General features: G+C 51.5%; 1 protein-coding gene across 5 annotated transcripts in view; it reads right to left on the minus strand.

Annotated features, from left to right (window-relative positions):
- ZNF236 (zinc finger protein 236) overlaps nucleotides 1-15490 on the minus strand; it is a 69270-nt gene that overhangs the window by 15726 nt on the left and 38054 nt on the right. For 3 of the 5 annotated variants that reach the window (XR_011252464.1, XM_069569282.1, XM_069569284.1), the window contains exons 18-27: nucleotides 13444-13595; nucleotides 12490-12702; nucleotides 10600-10882; nucleotides 9052-9155; nucleotides 8148-8513; nucleotides 7038-7183; nucleotides 6708-6948; nucleotides 6139-6318; nucleotides 5709-5750; nucleotides 3235-3390 (exon numbers count right to left, since the gene is read on the minus strand). Coding sequence is in view for 3 of the 5 variants with exons in the window: in XM_069569282.1 (XP_069425383.1) it covers nucleotides 3235-3390; nucleotides 5709-5750; nucleotides 6139-6318; nucleotides 6708-6948; nucleotides 7038-7183; nucleotides 8148-8513; nucleotides 9052-9155; nucleotides 10600-10882; nucleotides 12490-12702; nucleotides 13444-13595 (1883 nt within the window). In the remaining 2 variants the exon portion in view is untranslated. The remainder of the gene's footprint in view (nucleotides 1-3234; nucleotides 3391-5708; nucleotides 5751-6138; nucleotides 6319-6707; nucleotides 6949-7037; nucleotides 7184-8147; nucleotides 8514-9051; nucleotides 9156-10599; nucleotides 10883-12489; nucleotides 12703-13443; nucleotides 13596-15490) is intronic. The other 2 variants (XR_011252465.1, XM_069569283.1) reach the window with 1 other exon arrangement.

Here is a 15490-nt window from a genome sequence, read left to right on the forward strand (position 1 = left end):
ACCAAAATCATCTTAAAAATGGACCAATGGAAGAACAAAAAGGTAATACCCGTTTAAGATAAATTCCTTAAAGAGCTGTGCTAAATTCAGGCCTCTATGAGGAACGCCTTTCTGCCTCCCAAAGGGTACTGAAAACATGTTCTGACTGTTCTGCAGGAAAACCGTTCGCCAGGGGTGTAACCTGGAACTGACTCGGAAACAGCCTCCAAAGCCGGGCACACCGCAGGACCAGCACGCGCGCTTCACTCTGGGTGGGAAACTGACTCACGGCCGCGCTTCAGATCATGTGTAAACCACTAGATGGCAGTGGCAGCCATCTCCCCACTGAGACGCAGAGAGCCCACACTGCTCCAGAGGCCGGCCAGCCCCGACTGCGTCCCGCTCACACGGAGGGTGAAGACCAACACCCACCGCGTCACCTGCCTCCCACGGTGACGACGGGCCTGCAGCGTAACTGTCACAGGGTCACACTGAGGGGTGCATTCTGGTGCTCATCCTGCAAGAGGCATGTTTAATCTCCAAGTCATTTCCATTTCAGCTCTTACTCATGTGGCCTGAAGCTTGGTCCGGGACCGAACGACTTGAAGGTAAATGTTGCCCATTAGTACACAGTCTCTTGACAATAAGGTACAGACAAGATCGGCTTACTTAACAAGCTCTAGTGGAATGTGGAAACCTCGCGAAAAACATCTGCTTGGTACCACGGATCGAGTGGTTCAACGTGTGAGGAATCTCTGCCTACAGTCAGGATTCTTCAAAGATGCCAAAGGTGTTTAAGTTAACAGCGCAATTGAGTGCTTATGTGAAATTAATCCTGTATTTATAATAACTGATACGAAAGTCCTTTAATTATGAGCACATCTTTTATTTTATGATATCACTAGACTCCTGAAAAAAATTTTTTTTTAAATAAGGTACCAAATTAAGCTAAAGGGGCATCGAAAGGAAGGAGAAAGAAAAGCTCTTGGGCGGCTCTACAACAGTTAGTCTAAACAAAAGAAAAACTAAATCGGGAGAAAGGGGAGAGCTCGCCATTTCTACAGAAACATCCGAGCGTGCGTCCCGGGCCCATGCACCGCAGGCTGCTGTCCTGGCCTGTGGAGCTTCGCCCAGTCCCGCGCAGGCAGCGCTCGAGCCGGGACGCCTGAGGGCTGACCGACAGCACAGGGGCCTGAAGAGGCGCCGGCGCCCGGGCAGAGCCCTCAGCAGAGGCTTCCCCAACCCCCTGCTGCACACTGATTGGAACATCACCAGCTTGAAGGAACTGCTCTCTCAGCGAATGCCGGGGTCACCAAGCCAAGCAAGACGCCACTCCCTTTAAATGGAAGCACCCAAAACTCTCTTCGTCTTTCCGCTGACTGGCCCGAGAGTCACTAAAGACAGCAAGCAGAGCCCCCAAGGAAAAGGACGGTCCCACCAGAGCCCCCGAGGGGACAGACGGTCCCACCAGAGCCCTCGAAGGGACAGACGGTCCCACCAGAGCCCCCAAGGAGAAAGACGGTCCCACCAGAACCCCCAAGGGGATGGACAGTTCCACCAGAGCCCCGAGGGGACGGACGGTCCCACCAGAGCCCCAAGGGGACGGACGGTCCCCCCAGCTGCAGCAGGCGCTCCTCAGGGAAGCAGGAGGTGGAGACGGCCCGACCCCAAATGCTCTGGGACAGAGACTGCCACCAGAGCGTGACAGCAGGCACCCGAGCCAACAGGAGACACAGCGCCTCCTGTCGCTTTGTGTGCCGCGCTCCGCGGGGCGGGAGAGACGTCAGAGCCCTGGAGGCAGTGAGAGCTGGTCCTTCACAGCCAGACACAAGCCACGACCATCAGGGAGCGTCTACAGAAACAAGCATGCCGCGTGACTTCAGCAGCACACGACATACTGCAGACGCCTTACCCACACAGACGGAATCAGAACTGAAAACTCCCCGTAACGAGAACAAAAAAGTTTCCCACTTCCAAATTAACAGGGGAAAGAATGCAGTTCTATGACACAACTCTCTTAGCTCCCCAAAATTAAACAACAAACTGATGAAGGAGGGACAGAGTGAGTCCAAAGCAGAGACAGGAAAACAGAGGGCAGAGGTGGAAATGACCGTCAGAAGCCCGGGCTGTGGACCCGCCCCAGTCCACCAACATGAGACGCTGACGAGGCTGTCGGGCACCCCTTCAGCAGAGGGGAGGGCGGGCGGAAGGCCCCTCAGGGACCTGAGTGGACCTGACTGCATGCAGCCCTCGGCTCACTGCCCACTCCAGCACACAAGGCCGGCCCGTAGCACAGACAGCTCCAGCAACCTCCTTGGCCAGGGATGCACCTCCCCTCGGGACGCCACCCAGACCGGGTCGGCCCGGTGAATCTGTGACCTGCGCTCGGGGCGGCCTTCTCTCCCGCGTGGCACTACGGCTGTCACCCTGCACCGCCACGTGGACTCTGTGGTAAATACCAGCGCTCTGCCAGTTTCTAGGATCCAAAAGGCAGGGGCCCGCGGCCGCCTCGCCTGGCATCCCCACTCAGAGGGGCTCTCAGCACACAGCACGCACCGCGCTCTGGGTAAAAAGGCACTCCAAGCGAGCAGGAAAACAAGTCTGGCTCTGGGTACTGAGAAGAACCACACGTATCTAAAGATGAAGCCTTACCCTCAAAAAGAAATGAAAAATACAGGGCTGTCAAACAAGAGGGCTGAGGAAGGAACAGGAGCTCTGTCAGGCCCAGGAAACAGGGCGCCACCTGTGAGGCGGGGCCTCGTGGCACTGGGGCTCTGGCACTTTCATCTTCATGGCGCTCATTTGCTTTTACTTTGTACTAGAGTTGACACTTCAGAGCCTTAGAAATATGCTTTCTTCTATGAATAATTCTGCCTTCCTGCACTCAGGGAAATGTGGCACGGGGCTCACCCCGCAGGCACAGAGCAGGGAGCCCAAGAGCCTCTCAGAGCCTGGGCGTGACGGAGCCATCAGGGCCGGCCTGCAGACACACACAACGCCTTGCGCACTTGCCTAAGACCATTCACCTTTACTCTGCAGAAGGCAGGAACAGCCTTGAAAGGTCAGTAATACTCAAGAGAGTGCTGGGTCCCAGAACTACACAGGAGCCTCTAATCGTCAGGAACTACACCAAACACATGAGAACAGGCAGCTGACACAGCTGTCACCTGGAAAGACAGGTGGCCCTTGCCACTGACAACGCACACAGCCCTTCGACTGACAAATTAGGAAGCCTTTCGGTTGTTCACTGCATACCTGAAGAGTTTAATGTTGCACTCTGTGAGAGAAGCTGGTCATTGCTTATCGTCAAGGTGGCACCTGCGGATTGATTATTGATTGTAGGTGCTGACAATCTTATGCTTCCATTTAGTTCACTACTTCCATTAGAACTGTGTTGAATAAGATCTTGACCTAAACAGAAATGAACGTTGTGAGATATGAAAGTAACATGTTAACTTACACACTGCTAAGTGTGCTAAACATACAACACCCCTCTAAACACGAAAGCTACCTCATTTTTAACGTTTATACAAAAAAATGAAAACAAGACTGTGAAATGCATTGCCCTAAATGCAAGTATCTGTCCACATGCTTTAACCTATGAAGTTTCTAAGTAACTCTTAGGAGCTCTACTTTAACTCCTCCCTGTCTAGGCACCTACGGCTACATGCTTTGCTGAATACAACTTAAACTGAATTGGAACTATTTCCCACCATGCCGGACGACCAGCTGCAGCCTCGGGGGCCTGATGGTGGAAGGACAGGAGGGCAGCGTGGCCACGGCGGCTCTGCTGCGGGAGGCTCTCTGCCCCGCAGCGCCCTGGACGCGCATGGTGGCTCGTACACGCCATGACATCCTCCCACCAGGAGACTCGGGTTTCCATCAGCCTCATAACACGATCATGCAGTGTGCAAACAGGAACAGGAACATCAAGAGCCTGTTGCCTTTTCAATGAAAACCAGGATGAATGCTTTGCAAAGACTTGGCAAAGAGAAGCTGCTTTTAAAAAAATCTATTGTCGAGCCAGGTGGAAACAAGACAAATATACGAAACTGGAGGGCAAAAAGACAAAACGGGTGTTGCACTTGGCTCATCCCCATGCCACCCCGGGGCGTACACCTGCAAGTAAGGCTGAGCAACAGTGGAGGTGTGGGCGAGACGGAAAACATAGCTCCCACCGCAAAAGCAGACCGAGGTCAGAGACCCGCGGGGAAAGGCGCAAAACCACGTGGCATTGCTCTTCTCTCTGCTCGACAGGGCTCTGTGTGAGTAACTGGACTCAAGTCACCAGGTAGGAGCGCTCTACTGTGTAAGACAGCTGGGGAGACCAACCACAATCCTCATCTTCACCCAACGTTTACTTCTCTTCTTATGAACTGCTGAAAGGTCTACACAACTTAACTGAAGTAATATTTGTATTCTAGCATTCACAAGCATGTATAATTCCATGTACTCATGGAAAAAAAAGAACATTCTACAAAATAACGGAAAATCTCTGTAAGTGGCCACAAATTAAAAGCTCTTTCAGACTTCTCAGAATGGGCTAAGAACCTGTTGGCTTAGGAGTCCTCAGAGCCCGTGCTCAACACATATAATAATGAGGAGACAGGAAATAAATCTTAGGCCTTTAAAGTTTAGGCAAACTTTACCAGTTTCATCAACTAATAAAGATTTCTCCTATGATAAACCTTTTAAGCTAATTAAGAAAAAATTATAGTTATATTCATCTAATACACTAAAAAGCAATAAAATAACTGAATGATCAATACAGGAAAACATAGAAGAAACAGATGTACAATCCACAAACAAAAAAACATTTTCTGAACCATAAGCAAGAATCCCACATTTTGTGCTTTTTGTATAGGACTAGCAAAACACCTCTAAAACTGAGATTACTCAAAAAAAGTTTATCTGATCAACGAAATAGCTTTCTTAATGTAACTCCTCTGTTTCCAACAGTAAAATTCAAATACACACACACACACACACACACACACATATACACACACAGAAGAAGTTTGCTGATTAGATAAAATTCAAAGTTAATTTTTGCTGCACATTAGAACCTAAAAATCAGTGCTTGTCACTGAAGAGCTCCATAGGAAGAGACTGTTCCATAGGAACAGTTCCTCCAATTCCTCTCACAAATTGAAAGGAATAAAGACACCTCTTAAAAGAGAAAGCTTTTGGTTTCCTTCTCAGTAACTGCGCTATGCCAATAACGGTTTATGCAGAAGCCTTGTGGAACAGAGGTGACACTCTGCGGCCCTCTCTTGGGGCTGTGCCCAGGGTCTGGCCGCCACACCCCCAGCACTGTCAGGGAAAACACAGTGCTTCCTGCCATCACAGCAGATCTCCAGGGAGGCTATTCTGACTCCCAGCAAGATGTTTTTTGTTTCTTGTTTTTTTTTAAAATACTTTCAAAGCTCACAAGGGTGTTTCTATGAGACTTATATGAGTTAATATTTGTCAAAGTTATTAGAATACGACCTGGTGCACAGTAAGGGTCAAAAAAGTTGTTGCTAAATTTAAGAACTGCTCAGTTAACACAGAGTTCATGGCTAAGAAGTATGTGGACAAAGCACACCTGTAAACTGCGCTCCAAGCTAACTCAGACGAGACGAGGGGGCGGTCTGACGGTGAGCATCACAGGCCTGGTGACCGACACGGAGGCTCAGCGGGCCGGCCCAGGGGCCTGTGCTGCCAAAGGGTGTTTTCTACCCACTTACCTATTTTTCTATCGTTATTTTCTACATGATCCGAGAAGAATTCTGAAAGGTAAGGAGAGTGGGTATCTGTAATGCTCTGGGGTACCAAAAGTATACACTTAAACCAACTACACTCCTTCAGTTCAAAGGAGCACGATAAGCATTTATGAAGTACAGTTTTCTGCTCTTGATTAAACAAAAAATACGTGACCAAACTAATGGGCTCAAACTAAGTGCCGTGGGGAACCACCACGTTTAATTCCTGCCATCAGATATGAACTGCAGGAACATTTTCACTAAATGGAGTTTCCCAGATAAATTACAAACACTTCTGAAGCACTGGATTTATGCAAAGCTCAGTCTCACAGGAAAAAACAACAACAACAAAAAAAACCCAGATAAGATTTACTTAAACTGCAGGTGAACAGATTTAAAAAACCTGAAGACTCACCAGAGATGGTCAGGGTGATCTCCTGGGGTGGCCCCGAGGATGTGGCAGCAGCAGGCCCGGCAGCCTGGGCCAACACCTGGCTCAGGCTCGAGTTGTTGATGGTCAGGGTGATCTCGTGGGGGCCGCTGGAGGTGGAGACCAGGCCTTGTGAGGTCATCACCTGAGAGAGGTCTTGCGTCCCTGGTCACCGTTATAAAACAGAACAAAGCTAGGCTTAAAAAATAATAATCCTTCCCTTTCTCCTATTAAAACTTTAGTGAAACTAAGAATTTAAGATTCAAAACACAGTATCAGTCATCTCTAGCTCCTTCATCTAAAATGATGAGAGAGAGAGAGAGAGAGAGAAAACTCTTATGTTCAAACAAGAAGCTAGTTCTATGAATGCAATCTCTGTGCACATTTGGTTAAACATCACTCATCTTTAAAAAAAAGCTTACTGCACTCTTGGGACACGTGATGCATTTGTTAAGCTCCACACAGAGAAGAACACAGCACCTTAGGACCCAGTGCATGACTGTGTGCAGCGAGCTGCAGCCCAGCTGCCATGACCGCCGCGCACCAGCTCTCACCGCTGCTGCTGGTGGCCAGCGCCGAGTCCTGCTCCGAAAGCGGGCCTATGGCCAGGTTGGCAGATGTCACCGTGGGCTGCAGGGACAGGCCTGGGATGGGCTGGATGACCACACTGGCCGGGACTGTGCTGTCCGGCGTCTGCAAGGAGCTGCCCTGCGGGGCCAGGCCCGGCTCTGCTGTCAGCTGCTGAGCAAGCAGGCTGCCCTGCTGCAGGGTCTGCTGCAGGACACTCGGGTCAATCTGAAAGCACAGAGGGCCTTGTAATGGAAAAGTCACGTGGAGGGTGACTGATACTCGGGAAGTGCAGAGACGCCAAGCAGGTGTCTTACCTGCAGAGTGATGTTATTGACAGTGGAGGCATCGATCCCGGAGATCTGGACATTGGGCCCCACCAAGTTAGCTGCCAGCTGTAGCTGTATGCCTTCCAGGGTGGCCAAGCTCCCGTCCGTCAGAGACACTGTCCAGTCACCACCAGCTGCAAGACAAAACAGGGATGACTGGGTGCCAGAAACCTTCTTAAACAGAAAAAACTCAATGCTATACAAGGATATCCAAATATGTTTTACACACATATCAGTATGATCCAGTTAACAAATACTAGTGTTTACTTTATATCATACATATATAAATACATGATGGGAAAGATGGAAGGCAGGAGAAGGGGGTGACAGAGGATGAGATGGTTGGATGGCATCACTCAATACACATGAGTTTGAGTAAACTCTGGGAGATAGTGAAGGACAGGGAAGCCTGGAGTGCTGCAGTCCGTAGGGTCACAAGGAGTCAGACATGACTGAGTGATTGAACACCACCACCACCGTGTGTCCGACTTAACTGTCACAAAACAAACCCTGTGAAACAGGTAACATTCATTTTTAACACATCTGGAAACTAGGCTCAGAGAGATCACTCTGATCAAACCCAAGATAGAAAACAACGTTATTATTTTACTGGGCTTTAACTGTGCCATGGGCCATTAGACAGAAAAACAGCCACTTAAGATGTCTAGTAAATATGAACATTTGCTTCACTCTTTGTAAGTACACAAAAGACAATGTTTATTTAATATTATTAGTAAATATTACCTGACTAAAATGTAATGCTTTTCAAACACTACTGTGACCCAAGAGCAATTCAATAATTGCAGTGTATTAAAAATAAGGCTTAAGGGGAGCAATAAATTATGTCTGTTAAGTTTTGAGAATATTAAGAAACAAACAGGTTTAAGCCCAACAGACCAAAGAGCTGAAGGGTAAAATGCAGAAAGGATGGTAGAGAGAATGGGAAACGGAAAGAGGGCATGTCTGAAAGATAGAATTCCATCTTCCCACTGCCTCCTGGGAAATCTCAGGGAGGGCAGTGTCGGAGCTGGCTGGGTGGACACAGCGCCATCAGTCGCCCCGCAGCCTCTCCCCGCGCCCCCAGCACACGCGGCCCACCTGACACGGAAGCCGGCAGGACGGCCTGGCCCAGCAGGCCCGGCTGCAGCAGACTCTGGTCCAGCTGCCCGGTCAGCACCGGGCTGTTCATGATGAACACGCCGGGGTCGGCGGAGGGTGCGGGGGCCGCGCTCACGGGCTGCGGGCCCTCGGCCGCCGCCCGGGGCGCGGGCTTCCGGGCCTTCTTGGGGTCCGGCTTGTAATGGAACTGCATGTGTGTCTTCCTCCGCCCCGACGTGCGGAAGCGCAGCTCGCAGTGCGGACACTTGAAGGGCTTCGCGCCCGTGTGCAGGCGCATGTGCACCTTCAGGCTGCCCTTGGTGGAGAAGGCGTTGCTGCACACGTGGCAGCTGAAGAGCTTCTGGCCTGAGGGAGGAGCCCAGAGTCAGCCGGCGAGGGCTCGCCCCGGCCTCCGCCCCCCGCCCCCGCCCCTCCTCCCCCCCTCCAGCCTTGGACCCACGTGTGGCTTCCACCTTCCCCACCCCCTCACCGCCGCGCTCCCAGGGCTCCAGGACATGTGGCTGGAAAGCACTGTTTAGGACCTGAGTTTGGAGTTCCGTCTTTCACGATACAGAGGCACACTGCACCGTGCATCAGGGTCTCTGCGCTCCGATTTTAGTAAGGGTGAGTTTGCCTATCACCGTGGTCTTCTCAGCCTGAACCAGACCAGGAGGTAATCTTTCTAACTAACACAGGTATTTAAGTCTGAGTGACAGCCGGTAACTCCACACTGGAGACCCAGATCCTTTCCTTCAGTGTTAGATCAGGAGTCTCAAATCTTGTACATTCATTTCTTCATGATTCCTGATTTTTAAGCTTTCTATAATCTCGACAAGTCTGTGTTCGAAACGCACAGGAACAAGTGTTGGGAGGCACGCAGTGCCATGCGGGCGTCTGCTCCTACCTGTGTGAGTCTTCACGTGGCAGTCTAGGGTGGACTTCACTGTGAAGCTCTTCCCACATTCCTCACATCTATATGGCTTTTCTCCAGTGTGGATTCGAACATGCCTGGCCGGGAAGCACTTGCAATTAGATGTTGCAAATGACCTACTGCTTTTAAATTCACAGCTATGGATAGGGCTTCCCTGGGGGCTCAGTGGCAAAGAGCCTGCCGGCAGTGCAGGAGACGAGGGTTCAGTCCCTGGGTTGGCAGGATCCCCTGGAGGAGGGAACGGCGACCCCGTCCAGTATTCTCGCCTCTTCCATGGACAGAGGAGCCTGACGGGCTACAGTCCAAAGAGTGGGTCGCAAAGAGTGGGGCACAACTGATCAACTAAACACCAACAGTGTACTAAATTCAGCAAAGTAAAAATTTTCATAAAAAACAAAAATTTTCAGCTTTACTCTATACAAAAAATACCACCAACAAAAAAGTAACTCCAAAACCAATGATAACAGGGCTGATTTTCTTAAAAACCAAAGAGCTCTTACAGATCAGTAGTAAGACAACAGATATCACAAGAGAAATGTAGGCAACGAACAGGCAGCTTAGAAAAGAAACACATGCATCCAAAGGCCACATGAAAAGGTATCTGCCCAGACTCCAAATCAAAGGGAGTCAGTTACGACAAGATGCCGCTGTCCTGCCCACCTGATGACCCACTGTTGGCAGGTGGCCGGAGGGCAGGCGTTCAGGGACTGGGGGCCGGAAACAGCACCAGCCTGAGGCCTGTGGCGGTGGGCGTCAGCCCTGAGCCCGCGCCCACACAGGTGCCCGCAGAACACACGGTGGCGGGGCTCAGCGCCAAGAACCAGGCGCTCACCAGCAGGGCTCTGGCCGCTGCTGGCCGCACTCCAATGGGTATCACCAAACCAGCAGCGCCTTGGGCCCCCAGGCCTCCCGCCCCGCACAAGGTCCTGCGTGAAGAGGACAGGACACCTGCTGGGCTCCCGGAGCAGCCAGCTCCATCACCCCCACCCTCAACCGTGCTCAACCCCCATGCTCAACCCCGACAGCGCTCCCTCCCGTCACCCTCGGCCCTCCCTGTTAGCTCCACCTCCTTAAGCAGAGGCGAGTGTCCGCCATACTATCTGTGAGGCGCTTTCCAAGGTCAGGAGCACTGCACAGTGGTCTTCCTCCCGGGAGCCCCCACCCCAGCCATCTCCCATGAGCCGCCAGACCTCAGTCAATTGCCTCCCCGGCCCGGGGCCCTCCCCCTGGGCTGTGGGCAGGTGGCACCTGGGGCTGCCAACTCAGGGCCTGACGTCCTCGCTAACTCTTAACTTTCTTCACTGCCACCACAGTCACACAGAAAAAAGCACAGGGAAGAACCTTACAGAGCACGCGGACTTTGGACTAACGTGCTGAAGAAGCTCGAGAGAAGCCTCTAACACGCCCCAGCCCGGAACTGAGATGGAGAAAGCAGGGAGCCCCTCGGGGCACCGGGTTCGGGCGGCGGGGAGCGGGGGGCCCGGCGCGCACCGCCCCCACCCCAGCCGCTGCCTGCCGCACCTGACCAGGTCACTGGGCTTCCGGAAGCTCTTGGGACAGTAGGAGCAGCAGTTGGCGTGCTTGGGCTCGGCCTCCAGCTCGGCCTGCCGGTCCCGCATCTCGCTGACGCGGTCCTTCTCAGCGGCCGACTGCACCAGCACCTGCTCCGAGACCGTGGCGCTCTCCTGTGGCGGGATCTTGGCCAGCTGCGCCGTCTCCTCCTCGGTGAAGGTGATGACCTCGGGACGCGCCTTCCGGGACGTGCTTCTTTCGGAGCCGTCCTCCTCCTCCTCCAGACCCATCTCTAAACAACACACGGGACAAAGGACCGGCTCCTAAGGGACACTGAGTCACGGCAGAACCACCAAAAATGAACATGTGCCTTAAATGTTGAAGGTTAGAGTCTGCAGCTGAGTGAAGCTATCTGTGGGATGGAAAAGGGTTTCTTCCCACCACTGCCTATGGAGAAGGGGGCCGCAGTCCCTGGGAAAGGAGCTGCGTGGGGAAGGCAGCGCCCCAGCGCAGGCATCGCTGACGGGGAGGACGCTGCAGCTACAGCCCCCACCCCTGCAGCCAGGCCAGCAGTGAGCTCTGAGAGGCTCAGCATCCACAGGAGTCCACACGTTCATACTCACAGACGTGTGTTCACCAGTATAGCACAAAGGGAGTTAGCCTGAGAAAACACGCAGCCCAAACAGAGAGACCCAACTGATAATCAGCAAACAGCTCTCAATTAAAAAGACTTACTGAAAGGAAAAAAACACACACACACTTAAAAATATGTGTTTTAAGTATTCTCTCAGTGAAATGTAAGGACATATTTACATTCATTACAAATAGGAATAAGCTGCTGTTAAAATGTCACTGAGAAGGAAGAAAGCTTTGGCTAGGGGAGAGAAGGGATATCATTACTGCACAGATGGCTAAAAAATGTTTAAAAAAAACAAGAGAAACACTAAATAGCAAAGTGGACAGTGGGCAGAGCCAGAGCAGTGAGCTACCAACCAGCTCACGGTCCTCCCCGCCCTGCCCCCCACACAGCACGTCCACTCCACAGACATCAGGCGCCAGAGGTGTAAATGCACAGCACAGACGGGAGCCCAGGCCCAGGACACCATGTGAAAAAGCGCAGCTCACACTGTGTGTGGGACAACGTCGGTTACAAAAGTCCGGACGCTGTGTACCCGCGTCACGCGCCAACACGCCAAAACACGTGCACGCTGCACACTGCCCAGCGTGCACACTCTTACCACGGGGTCCTACTCGTGGAGCGGGCTCAGAAGAGACCAGCTGGTAAGGACAAAAAGTGTGAGCACGGAACAACGCTCTTGGGGCTACTACGCTCGGCATGGGGACGGGGTAAACCCTCACCTAACGCTGAGTGAGCGCCCCGCGGCGTCTGGTGCCCCTCAGGGTGCGGGCACACACGTGGTGGGCACAGTGTCGTGGGGGAGCGCTCTCCCTGCCACACGGAAACCCTGGGCATCCGCTGCATGTCCGTAACGGGCACTCATGTCATGAACCAAACAGAATCGGTGCAGCTGTGTGAACTGATGCAGACCTGCGCTCACCCGTGACCCGTGTGTCTGCAGCGAACGTCAGTGGAGGAAAGATGCAGGGGACGACAACACTGCATGGGATGTGATTCCCTCCGAGTTAAGGAATTGAGACCCACCTACACGTGTGTGCGTGCACAGGTGGGCGACTGTGCCGTACGGGATGCTGGCATTTTGGTGAGAGGTGACCAGTGAGATAAACAACTTCCTGTTCGCGCCTTCCTGAACCTTTCTTTCAAAGAGCATGTACTGCTTCCATAATCGGAAAGGGAAATGCTGATGTACCAATCACCTCTGAAGTGAATGAGCCACTAAAACACCGGTTAATAAACCTGAATCAGCCAAGGGGCCGCACCTCCTCCATCCGCGTCTCCTGGCGCTGACCCGCCCGAGGCGGCTGCCTGGTGCGTCTTCATGTGCTTCTTACAGTGCACTGTGGTCCGGAAGCCCTGCTCGCAGAATGGACACCTGTAGGGCTTCGCGCTTACATGTGTGGCCATGTGCCTGGTGAGGCTGCCGTTGGTGGTGAAGGCGGTGCTGCACACGCTGCAGCTGAAGGCCTTGACTCCTGCGGCGACAAACGACGAGCAGACACACCTCACTACCTGAAGCCACACGTCAGAGCAAACGAGGAAGCGCTCAGTCAGCACAAAACTAAAGACCGTTTGCTTGCTGTGGCCTCCTATCTCTTAGGAACCGAGGGTGTCTTAAGAGGAGGTTACTTTAAGAAGATGGAAGCTGATGTCAGGTGTTCTAAGGATGGTCATGATGAAGCAGAGAGACTACAGGACACGCTGACAAGATGTGATATCAGTGCTGGTGGACAAGGAAAATGGCACAGCCCCTCTGGAAAGTGGTTTTGATCAAGCCCAGGCTTTAAACAGTCCACTCCTAAACAGAGAAGTGAAAACTTGCGTCCACAAGTCTGATAGCCAAACAATGGCAACAGCTCAGCTGTCCAACAATGATGAGTGGACGAGCACGATGTGCTCTCCCCACGCACTGGACTCGGACTCGGCCATAACGTGCCGGGAGGGGGACACAAGCTACAACGCAAGAGCCCTGAGCGCCTGCTGAGGGGGTAGGCCAGCGACAAGAGGCAGCGGGGCGCCCGGCTCCTCTGATGGGAAATGCCCAGAGGAGGCACGTGCACAGGCAGGACGCTGGCAGCGGCTGCTGGGGGCTGGGCGCGGAGGCCAGTGGGGTTCCTCTAGGGCGTGACGAGAACGCTCTAGAATAGGGCTGTGGGATGGCGACACAACCTGTGAACACATGGAACCACACTGCGCTCAGCGTTAGGCAGACTGACCGGTGTGCGTCTTCTCGTGGGACTTGAGGACCCCGGAGGAGACGAAGCCACGTCCGCAGAGCTTGCACTTGTAGGGCTTCTCCCCTGTGTGTGAGCGCACGTGCTGCTTCAGGTGGCTGGACTTCTTAAAGCCTTTGCTGCAGTAGTCACACCTGGGCACAATGCAGACCATGTCAGTGCGCAGCGCGATCACCAGCGAGACACCCCAGGCTGGAGAAGAGCGAGCGCTCTCCACCAACAGTTATACACAGTCAGGCAGAGCTCACACAGCGAGGAGGTGTGCACACCAACAGTTACGTACAGTCAGGCAGAGCTGTCACAGAGAGGAGGTGCGCACCAACAGTTATACAGAGTCAGGCAGATATGTCACAGAGGAGGTGTGTGTACCTACAGTTATATACAGTCAGGCAGAGCTGTCACAGAGAGGAGGTGTGCGCACCAACAGTTACATACAGTTAGGCAGAACTGTCACAGAGAGGTGTAGCACCAACAGTAATATACAGTCAGGCAGAGCTATCACAGAGAGGAGGTGTGCGCACCAACAGTTACATACAGTCAGGATGAACTGTCACAGAGGGGAGGTATGCACACCAACAATTATAAACAGGCAGAGCTGTCACGGAGAGGTGGCATGTGCACCAACAATTACAGTCAGGCAGAACTGCAACAGAGGGGAGGTGTGCATACCAACAGTAATATAGTCAGGCAGAACTGTCAGAGAGGAGGTGTGCACACCAACAGTTACATACAGTCAGGATGAACTGTCACAGAGGGGAGGTGTCCACATCAACAGTTACATACAGTCAGGCAGATATGTCACAGAGAGGAGGTGTGCACACCAACAGTTACATACAGTCAGGATGAACTGTCACAGAGGGGAGGTGTGCACACCAACAATTATAAACAGGCAGAGCTGTCACGGAGAGGTGGCATGTGCACCAACAATTACAGTCAGGCAGAACTGCAACAGAGGGGAGGTGTGCATACCAACAGTAATATAGTCAGGCAGAACTGTCAGAGAGGAGGTGTGCACACCAAGAGTTATACAGTCAGATAGAGCTGTCACAGAGAGGAGCTGTGCACATTAACAATTATATACAGTCAGGCAGAAATGTCATAGAGAGGAGGTATGAGCACCAACAGTTATACACAGTCAGGCAGAACTGTCACAGAGAGGAGGTGTGCACACCCACAATTATACAGTCAGGCAGAACTGTCACAGAAAGGAGGTGTGCACACCAACAGTTATATAGTCAGGCAGAGCTGCCACAGGGAGGAGGTATGTGCACCAACAATTATATACAGTCAAGCAAAACTGTCCCAGAAAACAAGTGTGTGCACCAACGTTTAAACAAAACTGCAAGACGCTAGCAACAAAAATGTGTTAGATCAGATTCTGCTTATACCCTCAATGATTTTATTTCAAAGTTAGTAAAACCTATAGCAATCCTAAACAAAATAGTTGATTAATTAGAAACTATTCCTTTAAACATAACAGGAAACTTTTTATGTGCTGTTTTCGTTATGAAGTCATAAAACACTGCAAACCCTTCTGCTGCAGTAGGATCAGAATCACCTGAGTCTGGACACCCGGAAACGTCAATTAATACATGCTGGTTGGTAAAATATTTTCACAAAACAGAGCTATTCTGAATAATATATAAATATCCAGTGTTATTCTCCTCTTGGGTGTTATGAAACATATTAAGGATGAAATAATTATAAATTTCAACATTCCCATTCATATATTATTAAGAAGAATATTTAGAAAAATTATTTTATTTCCCTATTTTTTCTATTTCCAGGCTTTCATCTGTGATAGGAAGGAACACAAAGCACACAGGTTGGCACACAGCAAGTTCTTGGAAAGCGATGAATTTCAGGAAAGCCTAGGGAGATGTCACAGAGGAATCATGAGAAAACACTTCACTAGTCTCACCTAAAGATGTCAATGCAAAATCCCAAATTAAACATTAACAAATACGTGTCAATGGATAAATCAGAGTGTGAATAAAATGTCGGCAGTTCTATATAAAGCACACAAAGA

Source organism: Ovis canadensis, chromosome 23 (assembly GCF_042477335.2).
Source record: "Ovis canadensis isolate MfBH-ARS-UI-01 breed Bighorn chromosome 23, ARS-UI_OviCan_v2, whole genome shotgun sequence".
Classification (NCBI taxonomy): domain Eukaryota; kingdom Metazoa; phylum Chordata; class Mammalia; order Artiodactyla; family Bovidae; genus Ovis; species Ovis canadensis.